The following is a 19,918-nucleotide window of genomic DNA, read 5'->3' on the forward strand; positions in this document are numbered from 1 at the left end:
GAGGAAAAAAACACTCAAATGACCTAATTTCATTGTACCAGTTTCAAATGCTGAAGTTAGAATTATCTTTCAAGAATGGAATCAAAACTTGATTAAAATTTCCAATTTTGTTTAGAATATCAAGGGGAAAAATTATTAAGGTTAAAACTCACAATTAAGTCTTTTTCAATCTCCTCATACACTTTATCCAGAGCTTCATCCCGGTTGGTTGAGGCCACACTGGCAGCCATGAACTTTTTATTCCATTCTTCAAATTCGTTTTCTTCAATTTCCTTGTAGCAAAGGCACAGGGTTCTAAGAGTCTCATTTGCAAAGACCTGTTTTATTTAGAAGACAACCATCCACACAAAGAATAGTTAACTTTGTGTAATACAAGATCAAATTTGAAATCTTACTTAAAATAATACAATAAGAGAATTTAAAAAGAGACCATGAAAAAAATAATGGATTTGGACAAATACACTTTATAGAAGAGATTAAACAAATACTTTGTTTTTCCAAGTATCTATAGGACCCTAAATTAGTTATTTATTTCTAGTTCCCAAATTATTAAAGGGAAATGTAAACCTTTCTTCTAAATAAAGTCACTAGAGTAAAAAAACACACACACACAAAACCTTTTTCTTTTCATGACTAAGAAAATAACAGCCAAAGAAAGATGCCTTGCGGGTGTTAATGATGTTGTAAACACAGGACTGACAACTTTATAATCTGTTCCCACAAACTGTGTTACAAGCCCAATCAACTATGCGCTCTCAAGTAAGTGTTATTACCTCAAACCAATTCTGAAATACACGAGCCACTGTTAAAGCTGACATGAAACATTTTAATGAAAAGGAGTGTCTGAAAATGTAATCATAGAGAGCAGATTTAAGCTATTTTAAATGGTTTATATATGAGCAGTAAAAATGTTTCATTATTTCACACTAACATGGGTCTAGCCAAGATGACAGAACTGGTTCACCCAACTAAATATCTGCTTTCTAAGGTTCTTTGGAAGGTTCTGCATTTGTTTGATTAAATGTATATCCTCATGATAAATAATTACCCACTGTAACTGCTTTCATAGCATATCTAATCTCCCCCCCCCCCTTATTTTTATTAATTTCAGAGAGGAAGGGAGAGGGAGAGAGAGATAGAAACATCAATGATGAGAGAGAATCATTGACTGGTTGCCTCCTGCATGTTCCCCACCGGGGATTGAGCCCACAACCCGGGCATGTGACCTGACCGGGAATCGAACCGTGACCTCCTGGTTCATATGTCGACACTCAACTACTGAGCCATGCCAGCCGGGCAACAGCGTATCTAATCTTAAAATGTGACCCCAATTAGTAAACAACATATTCATCAGGCTTCTTTCTGAAGGATCTCTGGGTGGCTTTCAAACTGGACCAGACCCTTAAAGTAAAGGGAATAAACTACCCTTTATTAAGCACTTCCTAAGTGCTGGGAACTGCGCAAGATACTTTCCCTTGCAACAACCCTCCATGATAGGAATTATCTTCTTCCTCTTTCACTCGACAATTAATGATTCATCTGAGACATCAACCACCTTCCTTCCCCAAGGACATAAAACAAGTAAAGAGAAAGAATTGGAACACCAGGTCTGACGGAAATCCTCCATACTTCATTGCCATCCTTACATAGAATCAAAAAAACATGAGGATTGGTAGGCAATTCCACAAGATAAATTTCCAGAAGCATTCTGAATAATTGCATTATCACTGGACTAAGTTCATAGTCCTCTTAGATAACAAGTTTGAAGGAATGAGAACCAAACTGATTCCCTAACCAAGGTATCAGAACTCAGTTATCCAACACATGGCTTTGTCATGCTTTGTCACACATGAATGCTTTCTTCCCTTCGGTATATATGAGGAGGCTGGTGGAGTTCTTAGGATCCACACAGACATTAAGACTACAGCTCAGTGTGGTTGTGCAGCTTGTTCAAGGCCACTGGAAGAGAGCCCAGTCATTCCTGTGGGCCAATCTTGCCGTTCCTGCTGACCTGAATATTGGGAAAGGGCATGGTCCATGGTCATTTCCAGGAAGTCAGCAGCAGGGGCAGAACGAGAGCCACCAAATGTTCCTACTTTGGTGTTCTTTCCACTCAACCACACCAAGACTAGGGAAGGATCAACAGTTAACATGCAGCTTTCACTTGCGCTTAAGAAACAGTAGCAGAGAGTGAGTTTGGAACCTGTGGCATAAAGAGCGAAGGTGAGACTTACATCCAGGGCATCCTGTGTCTCCTGTTTGGTAGGATTCATTCGATGTAACCGCTCGTAAATCACAGTGTCAGCACCTTTACAGTAAAGCCTGATACTGCCTTCAGGGGTTCTTACTAGCAGCGAGGAAAGGAAAAGCAAAGAATAAAGTTAGGTTTGATTTCTTAATAGAAAACTACATTGATAAAGTTAATTTAACTATCACTCTGCTAATAATGCACTATTAGTTTAAACTCATTAATGTACCTGGAAAATGTTGCTCTCAACAAAGTGGGTAAACCACTGCCTACATAGAGTGTACCAGTGAAGTAAATATGAAAAGATTTCTTTGGTCACTTAGCTTTCCATATCCTTATTCTTTCAGCAAATACTTACTGACTCCATGCCCTGTGCTAGTTTCTTCCATAGAAGCTTCTTTGTCCATGCTAACCAATAGGACTCTTTCTTGCCTGTAAATTCTTATTGCCTTTGATACTCAGACCATGACATGACTCCTCATGACCTTTTTTTTGTTGTTAATCCTCATCCAAGGATATTTTTTTCCATTGATTTTTAGGGTGGAAGAGAGAAAAGGAGGGGAAAGAGAGAAAGAAAGAGAGAGAGAGAAACATCGATGTGAGAGAGAAACATTGATTGGTTGCCTCCTGCATACACCCCAAACAGACTGGGGATCAAACCTGTAACTCAAGTACTTGCCCTTGACGGGGAATTGAACCTGGGACCCTTCAATGTGTGGGTCGATACTCTAACCACTTAGCACACCAGCTAGGGCTGTGACTATTTAAAAAATTTTTTTAATCTATGCAGTAATTTAACTATAGAATGTGCCTCACAGTTAACTAGATTTTAAGTTCTCCAAGGTAGATGCCAAGCATGTTAATCAGCCCAAATCAGTGCTAGCCACACAGGAAGTACTCAGCAACATATGCCTAGTCAGAGTTCAGTAGGCAGTTCTGTGTCTTTTCTTGGTTGCAAATTCAGTCTCATAATGGAGAAATCTTGTGGCACCACCTTACAGAGTGATCGAAAGCTAACATCACCAATAACTATGTGCCTTCTGATATGATATGCCGGGAAGGACACAGCATCATCTATACGTTCATCCTACCAACTATGCGTAAGCTGAATCCAATCATGGGGGAACATCGGACAAACCCAAATTGAGGGGCTTTCTACAAATAACGAGCCTGTACTTTTCAAAACTGGCAGTGTAGGAAAGATAAAAAAAAAGAGTGAGCAACTGTTCTAGGTGAAAGGAAACCAGAGTAACAATCACCTAACATAATGTGTGATCTTGGGTTGGATCTTGAATACAAAAGACAGAAAGACAAAAGAAAGGAAGGAAGAAAGGGAGGGAGGAAAAAGGGGATAAGGGTGATGGAATGAGGAACATTTCTGGTAAAATTTGAAAACATTCCATAGATTAGATAATAACATGGTATTACATGAAATTTTCTGATTCTTATCACTACTGTATATATGAGTGACTGTTCTTGTCCTTAGGAGATACCTACGTAAGTATTTAGGGGAAAAAGCATTAGAACTGCAATTTGCTCTCAAATGGTTCAGAAAACAAGAACCTCTGGAAAATGCAAATGACAGCCGAAGCCGGTTTGGCTCAGTGGATAGAGCGTCGGCCTGCGGACTGAAAGGTCCCAGGTTCGATTCCGGTCAGGGGCATGTGCCTGGGCTGCGGGCACATCCCCAGTGGGGGATGTGCAGGAGGCGGCTGATCAGTGTTTCTCTCTCATCGATGTTTCTGGCTCTCTGTCTCTCTCCCTTCCTCTCTGTGAAAAATCAATAAAATATATTTTTTTAAAAAATGCAAATGACAGGGAAAATGTGGCCCATGCTAGCAGTTGGTGAATATGGAAGAGCATAAAGGAGTTCTTCAACCATTCTTACAATTTTCCTATAAGTTTGAAATTATTTCAAATCATGGCTTAAAAAATTTCACTATTAGAAAGCAAGCTTCATCTCCATTTGACAGCCTATTGTAATGTGCCTGGATTGGAGGTACGATTTTTTTATTCCTAAGCACATCCTTGCTGTACTCAGAACTCCTCTCCCGCTGAGTTCTTCCTCCTCTGACACCAAGTGCAGACCACAGGGGTTTGGAGAGGCTCACACGGTAAAAGCACATGTGGGCCATGCTGCCAGCTGTGCAGCTGCCACCCTGAGCACGCTGCATCTGCCACCCCAGACTTAGCAGCTGCCAGCCCGCCTCGTCAAAGAGTGTCAATCAACACTTGCAAGATTCAGATCTCCTGCATTGTCTCTTGGGCAGTGGACATCAGCAGAATGAAGGAAAAACACTGGCTTCAGTAAGTCTGCGGAAATCTTCCAGGAGCCTAGTCGTTCATTCACTGGCTGCTTTCTCCTGATGTCCTAAAGAAAATGTGTGACAGGCAGCATCTGAATGAGAGACTCACAGACATACCCTTGAGAGAGACCTACCAATTATAGACATCCGCTTCCGGTCACTGTTGAAGTCTAAAATGGCAAGAACCGTGTAGGTCCTCTCGGTGCCCATCTCACTGATGGTGATGGTGTTCTGGGTCCGGGCGAGGAAGGCAAAGCCAAAGTCTCTGGCGGCGCTTACCAGAGCGCCCTCGTCAGGAGAGGCTGCCTGGTAGTTGAGCTGACCTAACAGAGGAGCAGGGAGAAAACCAGACAAGCCGTAAGACCCAACGCAGAGCTTACCGCCAACAGTTCACCCTGAGGTGGACTATGTGGGGGTGAGGATGAGCTGCAGAGCCAAACATTCCCCAAGAAAGGAGTGTGACAATATTAACTTTCACGGTTTATTTCTAACTATAAACAGTAACTTAAACTAGAAGGTTAAAAAAATTGGCCAAGAATAGGAAAAATATTCCCATCATCCACTTAAATTAGAGGAAAAACAACACCGACATTTTGTTACAATTCTTTCCAGTTCTTTTGAAAAAGCCTATTTCTTTTCTTTCTTTTTGTTTTATTACTATTATTATATTTTTTAAAATCTTTATTGTTGAAAATATTACATTTGTCCCCTTTTTTCCATCGGCCCCCTCCAACTCACCCCAGTACCCCACCCCAGGCCCTCACACCCCACTGTCTGAGTCCATGGGTTATGCATATATGCATACAAGGTGAAAATGCCGGTTTCTGTAATAGCTTCTATCATTCTGAATATATACTTATATCCTGAATATTTTAACAATATATTCGAGTATGTTACCATAGCTTTAAAAATGTGCTCTAAACATTATTTTAGTGAAAGTTAACATGTCACCATATTCTTATTTCAGGTACTTAGTTTACTTTCAAAATTTTTTCTTCTCAAAAATAACACTGCAATAACCTTTTGTATGTATGTATAAAACCTCTGGCTTTATATTCTAACTGAGCCACACTTAGTATTTCTTAGCAAAATACTGAGCTAGAAAATATTGATAATTTTTAAGCCTATTAGTATATATGACTCATCTGTTTTCCAAAGAGTTGTTCACATGTATCTGCCCCTCTAGAAGAGTGTGTTTATTTCACTTTAGCTATACACTCATATTAAAACACACACACACAAAACCTCACAATTCACCAATATTTTTAGTATCTTTATGTTTTAAAAGTTACATAATGGAGCCCTGGCCGCTGTGGCTCAGTTGGCTGAAGCATCGTTTAGTACACTGAAAAGTTGTGGGCTCGATCCCCAGTCGCGGCACATATGGAAGGCAGCCGATCTATGTTCTCTCTCACACTGCTATTTCTTTCTCTCTCCCTCCCTCAAATCAATAAGCAAATCCTTGGGTGAGGATTTTTTTTAAGTTACATAATGGAAAACTGCCTTATAGTCACAATACATTTCAATAATAGAAGTCAGTCTCCCCATGTGGAGTGACAGAAGCCAGATGTGCAAGTGTGTACTCTCTGGCCCCGTGTACACAGACCACAAAGCTGACCAGGCCAACCTGTGCTATTCAGAGTCAGGACAGCAGTTACCCTTGGAGGGGCAATGACCGGAAGGGAACACAAAAGGAACTTCTAGGGGAGTGATAACATTCTGTTTTTAAAAATCTTGAGTATTTGTGACAAAAGAGTATTCAGTTTGTGAAATTTCATTGGGCTATACATGCTTATCTCTGTATACATGTTGCACTTAAGTAAAAAGTTAAAAAAAAACACCTCCACGACTCTGCCTATCCAAGAATTTCTACTCTATTTTTTTTTTGCTTTTTTTTTCTTTGAATGTATTGGGGTGACATTGGTTAATAAAATTACACAGGTTTCAAGTGTACAATTCTATAACATATCACCTGTATATTATATTGTGTGTTCACCACCAGAGTCAAGCCTCCTTCCATCGCCATTTCCCACCCTCAATACCCTCTTCACCTGCCTCCACCCCCTATTTTTCTACTCGAGTTCTTCTGCCTCAAAGCAGGAAAAAAGTATTTCTGTGGTCAGATGAATTTTACAGAAAAAGGCATTTGGTCTCCCACCAAGGTTTGCCGAGGATGCAAGCCATGGGTGGATGGGCAGCGTTCCCCACCGTCAGTTCACGTGGAAGGGGAGGAGGCTGGGGTGTGAAGGGCTGGAAGTAGAGCTGAACGCCTCTTCCCTCCCTCCTTCCTTCACAATGCTGCACAGATGGTTCCTGCTAATTAAGTCAGTATTAATCACTTCCCAATTAGTAATTAAAATGATACTTTAGGTTCTCTCCCTCTCTATTTGTTCACCCAGAAAGTCATACAGCAGGAGTGACGAATGCCACTTACTAAATCCAGCCATTCTACAAACATACACACACGCCAGAGGGCATATTTAATCAGAGCTAAACAAGCAGCAGTGAGAACACAGCACCGCCCCCCCCCCCACCTCCTCCACCAAGCGTAGCAGGAACGAGATATGAATATTGCATCATATGGATGGCAAACTTATTTCCAACAGAGGAAAGAAACACAATGATAAAAGGTGGTAAAGTTCCCAAGAGTAAGAATCATATCTGGAGCAAACACTGATATTTTTATCATTAAAGAAAACCCTTCCATTTTGTTCTAGCAATGGAACCACAGAATTACAGACTAAGAGAGGGAAGAACTTCAGAGACCTGGTCCAAATTCCAGTTTTATGTTTGCAGGAAGCAACCAGGACTAAAAAATGATCCTCTGAAAACTATTTACTGGACACTCAGAGTCAACCAGAAAGAACTTTTCTTTCTTTTTTTTTTTTTTAAAAAATGTTTTTATTGATTTCAGAGAGGAAGGGAGAGGGAGAGAGAGAGTTAGAAACATCAATCATGAGAGAGAATCATTGATCGGGTGCCTCCTGCATGCCCCCCACTTGGGATTGAGCCTGCAACCTGGGCATGTGCCCTGACCAGGAATCCAATCGTAAGAACTTTTCTTTTAAAGATGCAACTGATGGAAATAAAAAAATGCTCACACTACACAAATCCCATTTCTCATGACACCGATTTTATAGCTTCCTCCGGTTAGTAACAGCACTCCCAGTATTCTGGTCACCAGCCTTGAAAACAGTCACCTTTCAGATGACTCTTTGCCCTCAATCATACCTCTCTCTTCAAATCACTTGTCAAGTGTCCCTCACTGTCATGGCTTTCTCATCTTTCTCAAAGCCCCACACTAATCCAGGCCTTCAACTTGTGTTTTAGGACCTAAAACATAGCTGCCAAATCCTGGTGCACCCCAACTTAAAGACTTTCGGGTAAGGAAAGGCCTCCAATTCTTTCACTCTCTGCTCTTATGTGGCCTCCGAGGAAGGCAGGAATCTAAGATGGTCGCAAGGTTCCACACACCTCTTCCAATGATTTAAGCCAGTGGTCGGCAAACTCATTAGTCAACAGAGCCAAATATCAACAGTACTTCAAAATAGACTCGCCCAGGCCGAAAAACGACTTCTGCGCATGGGCCACGAAATTTCAATCACACTGTACGTGCACCCACGCGTATTTTGTGGAAGAGCCACACTCAAGGAGCCAAAGAGCCGCATGTGGCTCGCGAGCCGCAGTTTGCTGACCACGGATTTAAGCAAACACTAATGTAGGTACTGCTGGGAAGGGATTTTGCAGGTATAATTAAGATAAAATCAGTTGACCTCAAGATAGGAAGACTATCTGGGTATTCCCAACCCAGTGAGGTAAATCATTACAAGTGACAGGGCACCTGGCCAATGTGGCTCAGTTGGTTGGAGTGTTTGTCACATATGCCAAAAGGTTTCGGGTTTGATTCCTGGTCAAAGCACATACCCAGGTTGCAGGTTCCATCCCTGGCTGGGCACGTGTGGAAGGCAACTGATAAATGTTTCTCTCTCTCTCTCTCTCTCTCTCTCTCTCTCTCTCTCTCTCTCTCTCTCTCTTTCATCATTAAAAGAAAGAAACTACAGCTTTTCTTAGTGAGAGAGCTTCAAAGCATAAAGGAGTTTGATGGAAGGGAGATACTTCACTGCTGGCTTTGAAGATGGGGGGAGGGAGACCTTTAGGAGCAGAGAGCAGCACTGACAGCCAGCAAGGAAATGGAAACCTCAGTCCTACAACCACAGGAACTGAATTCTGCCACAAGCTCACCTCTTCTAACCTCCTACACTTGAAAATCCAACTTGTCTCCATTCTCAGTAACTAGAGCAAATGCCTGTCACATACAGCTTGAAAGAGGACACTGAGCTCCAGATGAGAACATGGCCTGACCTGATTTTAATGAGATCCTGAGCAGAACACCCAGTTCTGCCATGCCCAGATTTCTCACCTAAAGAACTGTGAGCTAACGAGTTGAGTTAAGGCAATTTGCTACGTAGCAATAAAAAAACCAATGCAGCCTCTCCACACTTCAATTCTGTTGTGCCCCACATGTGTTCAACACTAGGGCCACACAAACTCTGCTGAACTAGTCAGATATTGTGGTAACACATATGTAAGGGTTTCCTCCTTCCTCTTGTTGATGTTATGTATAATAATGGCTAACCAATCTCTATTATTCTTTTTTTTTCTATTATTCTTATAAAAGGGAGAAAACAGCAGCAAAAGACCAAAGACACACCAGCATAGTGAAATTCAAAAGAGGACTCAACTAGAATAATAAGTAGGTGCTCAGGCAGTTCCCTATACTTTCTGGGTCTGAACTTCCTTCCCTATAAAATTTGGAGGAGTGCCCTCAAGATCCGTTCCAAGGGAACCTTTCAAGGTATCAATGCCAAACTAATTATTCTTTTAATCTTCTGGAAATCCAACTTGTCTCCATGCTCAGTGGCTAGAGCATTTGCCTATCATCTACCGTGTGAGGAAGGATTCCTCGGGATGCAAAACACCCTGCCTTAGCAGAAAGTGGGACAGAGAGCTGCACAGTGTTAGGTGGGAAGAAACTTTGAACTCCTGCCTTCTTCCTGCAACACAGAGGAAGCTGGTGCTCAGACAGAGACCCTCTCTGTACTAAGTGTTATGACAGGAACCCAAACTGGGAAGGCCCATCTCCAGCACACAGTCCAGGATTCTTCCCATTATATCCCGGAGGGAGAGGAAGGAGGAGAGGAGAAGAAAATAGAGAAGTAAGATTAATGCACAGTTGCCTAAGTTGGCTGATTGGCGCTGAAAATGACACCACCACACACTCAAAAAAAAAAAACACAACAACAAAAAACAAAACAAAAACAACCCTCAGAGAATCAAGCTGCTTAACAATATCATACTTGATCCCCATTATAGGAGTGAAATGTGCTTGGCTAGTCAAACAGACTTTGACCTCTGCTTTGGTCACCGGATGTCATCCCTCTTTATCTACCCCACTTTGCCTGCTAATAGCCCTTTCCATGAATCTACCCCAATATGAATTCTACTGTTATCTCTCTTTATTGCCCTATTCGATTCATCCTTGGAGAATGGGTTCCTTAGAAACTTACTGAAAGATACTACAAATGGCTTCTATACATTTAGTCTTTAATGCATAGTCCTTCTCTGGAGTTTTAATACCTGCTACATATGACACCCCAGGGCCGGAAAACAGAAAGGGACCTTCCTATGCCGTGCTGATGAAAAGTGGAGAGTTGACAGGCAGACATGCCAAAGGTTTCCTTTTGCTCTTTCTATAAGGTACATGTCTTTCCAGATAATTTGTCATACATTCAAATGTGAGAAAATGACTAGTTTTCTTAGACTCTGGATGAATTTGCTGAAACAAAGCTGGCACAAGCTGCATTTCATGCATTTGAGAATTCTGCAAAGGATTTATAATTTATGTTTAATGTTACAGGGATCTTTCTGAGCTTTTTACCAGAAGTGAAAATCTTGGGTCCTGATTAATTCTAATACCAGTATTACTATCAGCAATAAAATTAACCAGTAAAGTTTTAAGATTTCTTTGCAGTAATTTTTGTTCTTAGAATAGATTCCATTAAGGATATACAGATGGAATATTATAGTCAACATTCACTTGGAATACTTTTTTCTTCTGTATGGATCTTACCAATACGAAGTAGAAACAGGCCTTTTAATTAAAAAATGTAAACACAAGCAGTGTTAAGAAATTGTGTTTAGACTCTTAGACACTATTTAACTGTTTTTATAACTATATTTGCAACAATTTTGTAGGTAAATATCTTTAAGTATATGTTTGAATTCTTAATGTAGACGAAAAAAAGCTGTTGCTTCTTCAATTTAGTGCATAAAAAACAAAAATTGCTTAAATATTTTGGGGGAGCACAGGATACATTTTTCTTTTGTTACTATCTAATAGTAACATATAATCATCATACAAAAATAAAAGACTACAGAAAATAAAAGTAAAAAAAAAAAAAAGAAGAAGAAGGACTTCTGCGAAGGAGCTTATAAGTCAGCTTTGCTTGTTCCCGGGCAAATGCACATTCATTTTGCTCCTTCAAATGAGAAACAGGCACCTTAGAGAGGGGCTCCGACTGGTATTATGTTTCAAACCCTAAACACATCCGAATCTAGAAAAGTCTGTCTCTGAAATTACCGTGTAGAAAAGATCGTCCATGTTTAAAGTCCACTTATGATCCAGATAAGATTTGACTCTTCATTCTCAATAAACCATGTAGGTAGTAATACAGCTAGAAGGATTTTGATCCTCCTATTATAATTCAAGAGTCAACCATTTCTTCCAGTGATAAGATTTCATTTACAAAGTGATAAGCACATCTGGAGCTACAGCTGTGGAGAAGATGCCAGTTCTCAGAGGCCGTGACCTTGTTTCATGCTTTGCTACCCCATCTACCATCTAGCGGCAGGTGCCCCTGAGTGCTCACTGCTCGAGTGTGAGACAAACTTCTCAAACTGCTTCATACACATTTGAGTCCCAAAAGCACGAGTTATCTGTAAACTAAAAAAACTGGTCTTTAATATCTGAGGTGCAAAGAAAACACCTACCATCAATTCTATCCACCATGACAGTGTGGCAGATTGCAAGCAGGAAGAAGAATTGTCGCACTTCCGGCTCCTTCCCTGACTGGATTTGCTCGATGAGATAATGGTCATAAAAGGCGAGCTTCCCATCTGCATATGTGTTCCAGCTAAAATCAACTTGCTAGAAGAAAGAAGTGGAACAGGAAAAGAAAATGTGATTTTAAAAAAACACACAATTTGGGCTTAGCAAATGATATGAACTTTTATTTGAAGCTAAGTCTTTATGCAAAAATCACTGTAGGATTTCAACACATTCTTAACTGTCAAAGGTTCACACCTGTCTTAAAGCTAAAAGATACCTTGTGGGTTGGAACTATGGCTCCCAAAAGCTATGTTGAAGTCATAGCCCCTGCTGCCTGGGAATGACCTTATTTGGAAAGAAGGTCTTCGCGGATGTAATCTAGTTAAAATGAGGTTATATTGAGTTATGGTGGGCCCAATCCAAAGGAGGGACATTGGGACACACACAGGGGGAACACCGTTTGATGACAGAGGCAGTCATCTGCAACCCAAGGAAGACCAGGGATTGTAGGCAACCATCAGAAGGTGGAAGGGGCAAGGAAGGGTTCTTCCCTAGAGCCTTCTGAGGGAGTGTGGCCATGTGGACACCTTGATTTCAGATTTCTGGCCTCCAGAGCAGTGAGAGAAGACATTTCTATTGTTGTAAGCTATCCATTTTGTGGTATTTGTTACAGCAGCCCCAGGAATGAATTCACCCCACCACCGATTCCTTAAGTTAAAGGACTCACCTCTATTTTGCTATGATTGTGTTGAGAAGCATCCCGATGGTCTCCTGAAAAGCAAACAGAACAAAACAAGCTGAGTCTCTGCCTGTGTCCAGAGTTCCCTCTTCACCTTGCTTTGGGTCTATATTGGTGGTGGTTCTATGGGTCTCATAGCCTGTTTCTGGACAAACCTTGAGTCAAAAATGGTTTTTATTTATATTTTTCAAGAATTGTAAAAAACAAACAAAATATAACAAAGAAGAATATTTGATATAATCTGCATGTGGCCTGCAAAGGCTAAGGTATCTCCTATCTGGCTCTTTATAGGAAAAGTTTGATGACTCCTGGAAGTTCCAACAGGGTGCCTGTGTCCTCTACACTGCAATGTCCTCTGGGCCCAGACCATGTCCTTTGAAGTTCTTTACCTCCCCCTCGCTCAGAAGGCACTGTCAGTGGGCACACGAGAATCACTTCCTTAGCCCCCTCCCCCCACCCCCGTGTCCCACCTTTCTTATGGATGCTGGTTAGTAAGAACACATTTCCAGTATAAAGTTTACTACAAGTGGAAAGCATACAGTGTTCTTAAAGCTTTTTTTTTTTAAACTGTATTAAATAAAAGAGCACTCTAATTGAATATAGTATTAGCCTTAATATTTTTATAAGTATACAGCACATTTCAAAATATTAAAATGGAAATCAACTTAAAAATAATTGTGGTGAAATACGGTACACATAACATAAAATTTACCATTTTAACCATTGTTAAGTGTACAGTTTGGGAGTATTATGTGGTAAACACACTGTTGTGCAACCATCACCACCGTCCATCTGCATAGCTCTTCATCTGGTACAACTTAAAGTCAGTTCTCATTGAATAATAACTCCCTTTCCCCGGCAACCACCATTCAACTTTTTGTCTCTAGAAATTTGACTACTCTAGATAAGATACCTCATATAAGTGGAATCATACAGTATTTGTTCTTTTGTGACCGGCTCCTTTCACTGAGTATAATGTCCTCAAGGTTCATCCTTATTGAAGCATGTGTCAGAATTTCTTCCTTTTTAAAACTAAATATTCCATTGTGTATATATAGCACTCTTTATCTTTTCATCCATCAACTGACACTTGGGTTACTTCCATGCTTTAACTATTGAATAATGATCCCATGAACATCGGTGTGCAAATATCTCTCTGCATCAATCCCTGCTTTCGATTCTTTTGGGTATATATCCAGAAGTGGGATTGCTGGATCACATGGCAATTTTGAGTTTAATTTCTTGAGGGATGTGTGCCTATTTCTGACTGCTGACCTCGCCCACCATGTGTTCCCGATGCCACCAATGCTCTGGCTTCAGGATTCAGCCTAGGATGAGCACGGGGCTCTGCACTGGGAGGGCACTAGCAACGCTGGGAAGGCAGGCTCTCAGGGGCTGAGGAACGGCTTCCACTCACCATATATTTTTCCATTGATGCAGCACTTTTTAAAGGTCATGATATTTTGTGTGAGAGTCCCTGTTTTATCAGAGAAAATGTAATGGATCTGCCCAAGCTGCTCATTCAGCGTAGTGGTTCTTGCCTTTGCAGGCGTGTCCTTCTCAAAGTAGTACATCTGCAGGTCCCAGTTTATGAAGTAGCTCTGTCCAAGACGGATCACTTCCACACTAGGAAGACAGAAGATTACTTTCAATAGAATTCTCAGACACGAGTTGGCAGATGGTGGATTTTATCCTCACTTGTACGTACAGGAGTGAGCTGCTTACCTACAAAGACACAAGCCAGATGGTAGCCCATGTGCCCAGCTTCTGGGATCTCCTGACCAAACATACCTTTCTCTAGGTTTAGGGCCAAAGTGCCCTTCTCATTCCCACTCACTCCTGAGCACATCCAGCCATGGCCACAGTGCCCCATGTTCCAACACAACCCAGTGGGGTGGGTGACATGGTGGCATGCAGAGGGCACCATGTGGCTATTCTCACTCTCTTTACTCTCATTCTCCACTGTACTTGGGCACAACTGGAATGGCCATGTTTACCATCACCCCAATTCTAGAGCAAGTTCACCAAAGTTACAGACCCAGCACTCTCTCCAGAAGGGAAAAGGGCTCTTGGCAAATAACTCCTAAACTGTGATTCCACACTCTGAAAAAGCACAGTTTTCCCCTAAATTCTTATAGGGCTATTGAATGTCCAAAATAAGATATTCTAAGAGGATCGTCTCAATTCTAAAACCCTAAATGATTACATATATCCAGTTCTAAGGAAACTGTTTACATATCCAGCAAATGTTAAGTGGGCAAAGATGCCTTATAACGAGTTGAACAGATGGAAGGATAACTCCCTTCCTCCTTCCGTATATGCTTCCTGAGTGCCTGCTCTGACCAGACACCATTCTAGGGACAGGGGACACATTAGTAAATAAAGCAGACAAACTCCCCACTCTCACGGAGGTTACCTTCTACTGGAATCAGGTAAATAAAAAGACAAGTAAACACATGTCAGGTGGTGAAATTTCTCTGGAGAAAAATCAAAGCAGGGTGAGGGGAGATGGAGACCAAAAGGAAACAGAAGTGACATTTAAGATAGAGTGAGTGGAAAGGCCAAGTGATCATATGTGATAAGAGAGCAGAGACCTGAAGGAAATGAAAGAGGAATTAAGTAGATACGGACTGAAGGATGTTCCATAAGAACAAGCATGAAGGGGCTGGCACCCCGGAGCGTATCAAGGAGGCGAGAGCGGCGGGAGCCCAGGAGGTTTCGGTTGGAGGTGGAGGAGGGCAGAACCTCAGATCAGCTGGGCCTGTGGGTGATGGTGTGGCTTCACTGAGTTTGTTCTGAAGGTAACAGAGCTACTGTAGGTTGAACACAAAGCAGAGATACTACCTAGAATTACCTGATCTGACTCATGCCTTAAAAGGGCCTTTATTTCCAAGAGAAATAAAGAAATCCCAGTACTCACATGACATGACTTTTTTAAACCAATAACTACACATACAGCTTATTTTATAAATTATATTTATAGTTTTAGACAAAATAATCTGTGTATGAGTTCCCTTGACAAAGGTAAAACTCATCTCAAAGTTTCTTTCTTTTTTAAAAAAATATATTTTATTGATTTTTTACAGAGAGGGATAGAGAGTTAGAAACATCAATGAGAGAGAAACATCGATCAGCTGCCTCCTGCACACCCCCTACTGGGGAGGTGCCCGCAACCAAGGTACATGCCCTTGACCGGAATCGAACCTGGGACCCTTCAGTCCACAGGCTGACGCTCTATCCACTGAGTCAAACCGGTTAGGGCTCATCTCAGAGTTTCTTAAAGCCATCTGCAAACAGATGGCTCCCCTGGGCTTTACTTCATGTTAAAAGAACAACAATAACTACTTGTAATAAAATTTAAAAACACACAAATGCACATGTAATAAAATTAAAATAAAATAAATGCTTCTAATTACAGGTGTGTATCTGACCCTGTGTGCCTCTGGGCTCTTATTTACTGGAACTAAAAGCAGACTCTGGCTGCTGAGTACATTTCAAGACACAATCCCTCTCCCCAAGGTCTAAAATCCAACTGACCAGTGACAATGAACTTGGATATTAAAGAAGGAAAAATAGCCCTCGATGGCATTGCTCAGTGGTTAGAGCACCAGCCCACACACCAAAGGGTTGCTGGTTCCATTCCTGGTCAAGGGCATATACCTGGATTGAAAGTTTGATCCCTGACCCCAGTCAGGGCACAATGAAGGAGGCAACCAATCCATGTCTGTCTGACTGTCTCTCTCTCTTCTCTCGCTCTCCCCCCATTCTAGTCCCTCCCTCCCTTCCACTCTCTCCAAGACAACAATGGGAAAAATATCCTCAGGTGAGGATTAACAAACAAAAGAAAGAAAGAAAAAGTAAAAAAGGAAGAAATAGCACAAAACCAGGAGGTTACCATTTGTCAGAGGCATGAGTCTGCCCCTTATTGTGGCTGGGATCAAGATTAGTAACAAAACATTTTGAGAGGCTTAGGGGGACAGGGAGAGTGGCATTCCCATGGGAAGATCGTGGACCGGAAGTCCAATGAGTTTTACAAGGAATGGATGTGGCAGCGGCAATAGGGGAGGGGAGGGTAATAAGGGAGAGGCAGATGAGACTTTAGGACGGCTCCTAAAAAGGAAGCAATTAAATTTTCCCATGACATCCTAAATCTTCACTTTCTCCCAGGCTCTTTCTGAAGCTTGGGTTTTGGAGCCCACAGACAAGGGATCTTACTAAGTGAGTGATTACAGGAGGAGGGTTCGACCTCTGAACTCTAGTAGTCTTATCGGTCAACAGGCTGAGATACAAGCTGAGCCTGGCACAAAGCAGACAATCAACTGTTCACTTCCTTTCCCTGCATTACCCCCCATTCTGAAATGAAAGTTATTTTCTTACTTGTTGCTTATGACCTTTGAAACAACTATTGCTAGAAAGAAAGGCTCCAAGTTGCAAAGACGTACTGTGTTCTTCCTTAAAAGCAAAGGCCCAAGTGTAGACAGCCTTACCTGACATAGAGAGAGATGGGCACCATGGTGTTCAGAACAATGATGTAGCCCCAGAAATTGAGGAACCCACGGTAGGAGGGGCTAGAGTCTTCTCCATCATAAAGGTACCAAGAATAATTGCCAACTTGAGCTTCCCAGTAAGCATGGCCAATGGCAAGACCAGCAGAAATCAGGCTCAGAAGAACAAAGATCTACAAGAAATACAACATTGAAGTGTAGCATTCTGCAGGATTTCCCACTTGGTGCATTTCATGGATACTAACTACTTTACATATTTATGATAATTTAGTAGCCTGTAAAAACAACACAATTAAAATCGAAACAGTGCCATAAGAATGCTTTCAAAGTCTATTTGATTTCTATGAATGATTGATTTATCCTACATTCCATATATGAGGTGAGGTTTTATTCCAAAATTATATTTCTGAAGAGAAGATAGCGTCTTACAGTCAAATCCTTAAACACCCTCATATTGTACCACATTCTCTCAGTTACTTTTATTTTAAATAATAACACACTGAGGAAGATACCTTACCTTAGTATGAAAGATTTTCAAACATTTAATTAGATGCTTATAGCTAATGTTTAATGGAAATGATTTTTTTTTTAAGGCAAGGAAATTTCATCCAGATTTGGGTAATTATTCTTGAAAGTTTAATGATCACTTTATGTTTAAGATCATTTAAGAAACAATATAGTAAGTATTCTGTTGTGGAAATTATGATTATATATCTAAGGGATGAATAAAAAGTCAACTGTTTAGTAGTATTTGGGTACTTGTGGTAGTAATAAAATTTCCAGGGACAGATTTAAATTTCTGGACAGATTCCCAAAGTCCTATATCTCAAAACAAATTGCCACAGAGGAGAGATGATGAGCGCATTGTGAGTGCTCCAGCCTTAGTCAAGGCAAGATAGTGAAGATGCACATGAAAAATTCAAATCAAGTTTTCATGAAAAGTGAGAGCAGGGAAAAAAAGAATTGTTTCTTAAATTAATATATTATTTTTATGATTTTAAATATGTATATGCAAGTAAAGTATTATAAGTATTATTTCTTCCCTATAAGTATTTATATTCAAATTAAACAAAATACTTTTAAAAAATTAGTTCTCTTTGGGAACCTGGAGGAGCATTTAGTATTTGGGGCCACCCTAAGGAGCAGGCCTGCTTGCAAGCTTGGTCTTAGCTGGCATCTGGGAACCTGGATATTGGGGAAGTTTTCTGATTCCTTAATTCTTTCTCTTTTTCTAATTAAAAAAAAAATTGATTTGAGAGAGAGAGAGAGAAAGGGAGAGGGAGAGAGAGACAGAAACATCCATGAGAGAGCACATGGATCAGCTGCCTCCTGCATGCCCCCTAATGGGGATCGGGCTCACAATCTAGGCATAAGCCCTGACTGGGAATCGAACCAGATCTCCTGGGTGCATGGGTTGATGCTCAGCCACTGAGCCACACTGGCTGGGCCTGATTCCTTATTTCTTATGCTCTGATAAGAATGGCTCATTATGCCTCTTTGTGTATGTTTTATGCTGACCACGGCTCTCCTTCGGGGAACCTGGAAGTCTGGTGATCCCAGGCTGACAGTGCCTACGTGACCAGACCCCAGTAAAGCCCCAGGCACGGAGTCTCTAATGAGCATCTCTGGTGGAGGCAACATTTAACACGGGCTGTCACCAATTGTTGCTGGGGGAATTGACTGTGTCGTGTGTGTGACTCAACTGGGAGAGGACTCTGGAAGCTTGTGCCTGGCTTCCTCCAGACTTTGCCCCAGGAGCCTTCTGCCTTTGCTGATCTTAGAGTAATAAGTTATAATAAGTCAGAGCTGGGAGTACAACTACACGCTGAATTCTGGGAGTCCTCTTTGTGAGTCATCCAACCTGGGGGTATGTCTTGTGGATTCTCAACACACCTTAGATTTAGGCTTGCTTTATATTTGGACTTATACAGTGTATGTTGGAAAAAAAAGTTTGCTTTTAACAGAACTACCCTTATGGGAAACTAACCGTGAAATCAACCCTACCTTGACTTCAGGAGCCCAGACCCACTAACGTATCTAGCCCCCTGGTTGAGAATGTGGCCTTTCTGAGAAAAAGTGAGGGAAGCCTCTTTCCCCACTCCAACCTTGAAGTGACTCATGCCTTTTCCACCTGGCCTACTGAGGTCGGCTTTCTTTGTATTAGAAAAACATACAACAAACTTAGAACACAAGACAGCAATCTAGCCTCTCATCCACAGAAAAAGAAAATAAATACCGTATAAACCATGTAGTTCATCAAGTAATCAATTTTAGTTCTTTTAAATCTGGTTTTCCCACTATTCCTCATTATTTTAGTGTCAGCACCTAGAAATGGAAAATTCAATATGATCAATAACTGGAAAAATCAATGCACTGGCCTGTGGATAAAATTACTCTTCCGTTGGTTTCCATGGAGAAAGAACAGAAGAGCAATCCCCTCCTTTAAATCTTGAAAGTACCTATCATATCAATTTCCCAAGAAACTTCAAAAGTACCTGCAAAAATGACCAATCCATGACAGAAATCGGTGTTCCTAATTACACAGCCACGTAACAAAATTTTATCAGCATCCAGAGAAAAACTTGTGTTTCTCCAGAAGAGTGTTCCTGTAAACTTATCTAGTCGGTTATTGGGTTCTTCGCATTCAACAAAACCTTTAAAAGAGATATGATTCACATAAATACACAAGATTTTCTAACTTTAATGAATAGGGACCGAATCAAGCAACTAAAATTTAAAACAAAGGAAGACGTGTTTTCACAAACCATCAAACGTTGCCAATGAATTTTCTTTTTGGAGATATTGGTGTGTGGTTTCAAGTGCCATTTTGAACTTTAAATTGGTTTCTCTAGAGAGAGAGGGGAGAAAAAGAATTAAACAGACAAATTTTAAAGTTCAAACGGGAATATAAAGAAAATCGTTCAAAGTAACATTAGGCAATCCTAGAAGCAAAAGCTAAATAATTAGCTTTTTTTTTTTTCTTCCAAACTTTCTGATCATCTTGGAACTTCA

At 40.9% G+C, this 19,918-nt stretch overlaps 1 protein-coding gene across 3 annotated transcripts in view; it reads right to left on the reverse strand.

Moving 5' to 3' along the window:
- Positions 1–19,918, reverse strand: part of ATP8B1 (ATPase phospholipid transporting 8B1) — a 113,875-nt gene that overhangs the window by 18,999 nt on the left and 74,958 nt on the right. For all 3 annotated transcript variants that reach the window (XM_059706194.1, XM_059706192.1, XM_059706193.1), the window contains 10 exons: positions 19,672–19,754; positions 19,402–19,560; positions 19,143–19,231; positions 16,889–17,079; positions 13,819–14,027; positions 12,390–12,433; positions 11,605–11,761; positions 4,689–4,877; positions 2,235–2,347; positions 153–317 (listed from right to left, as the gene is read on the reverse strand). In XM_059706194.1, the coding sequence (XP_059562177.1) occupies positions 153–317; positions 2,235–2,347; positions 4,689–4,877; positions 11,605–11,761; positions 12,390–12,433; positions 13,819–14,027; positions 16,889–17,079; positions 19,143–19,231; positions 19,402–19,560; positions 19,672–19,754 (1,399 nt within the window). The remainder of the gene's footprint in view (positions 1–152; positions 318–2,234; positions 2,348–4,688; positions 4,878–11,604; positions 11,762–12,389; positions 12,434–13,818; positions 14,028–16,888; positions 17,080–19,142; positions 19,232–19,401; positions 19,561–19,671; positions 19,755–19,918) is intronic.

The sequence above is a fragment of the Myotis daubentonii genome, chromosome 8, assembly GCF_963259705.1.
Source record: "Myotis daubentonii chromosome 8, mMyoDau2.1, whole genome shotgun sequence".
NCBI lineage: Eukaryota > Metazoa > Chordata > Mammalia > Chiroptera > Vespertilionidae > Myotis > Myotis daubentonii.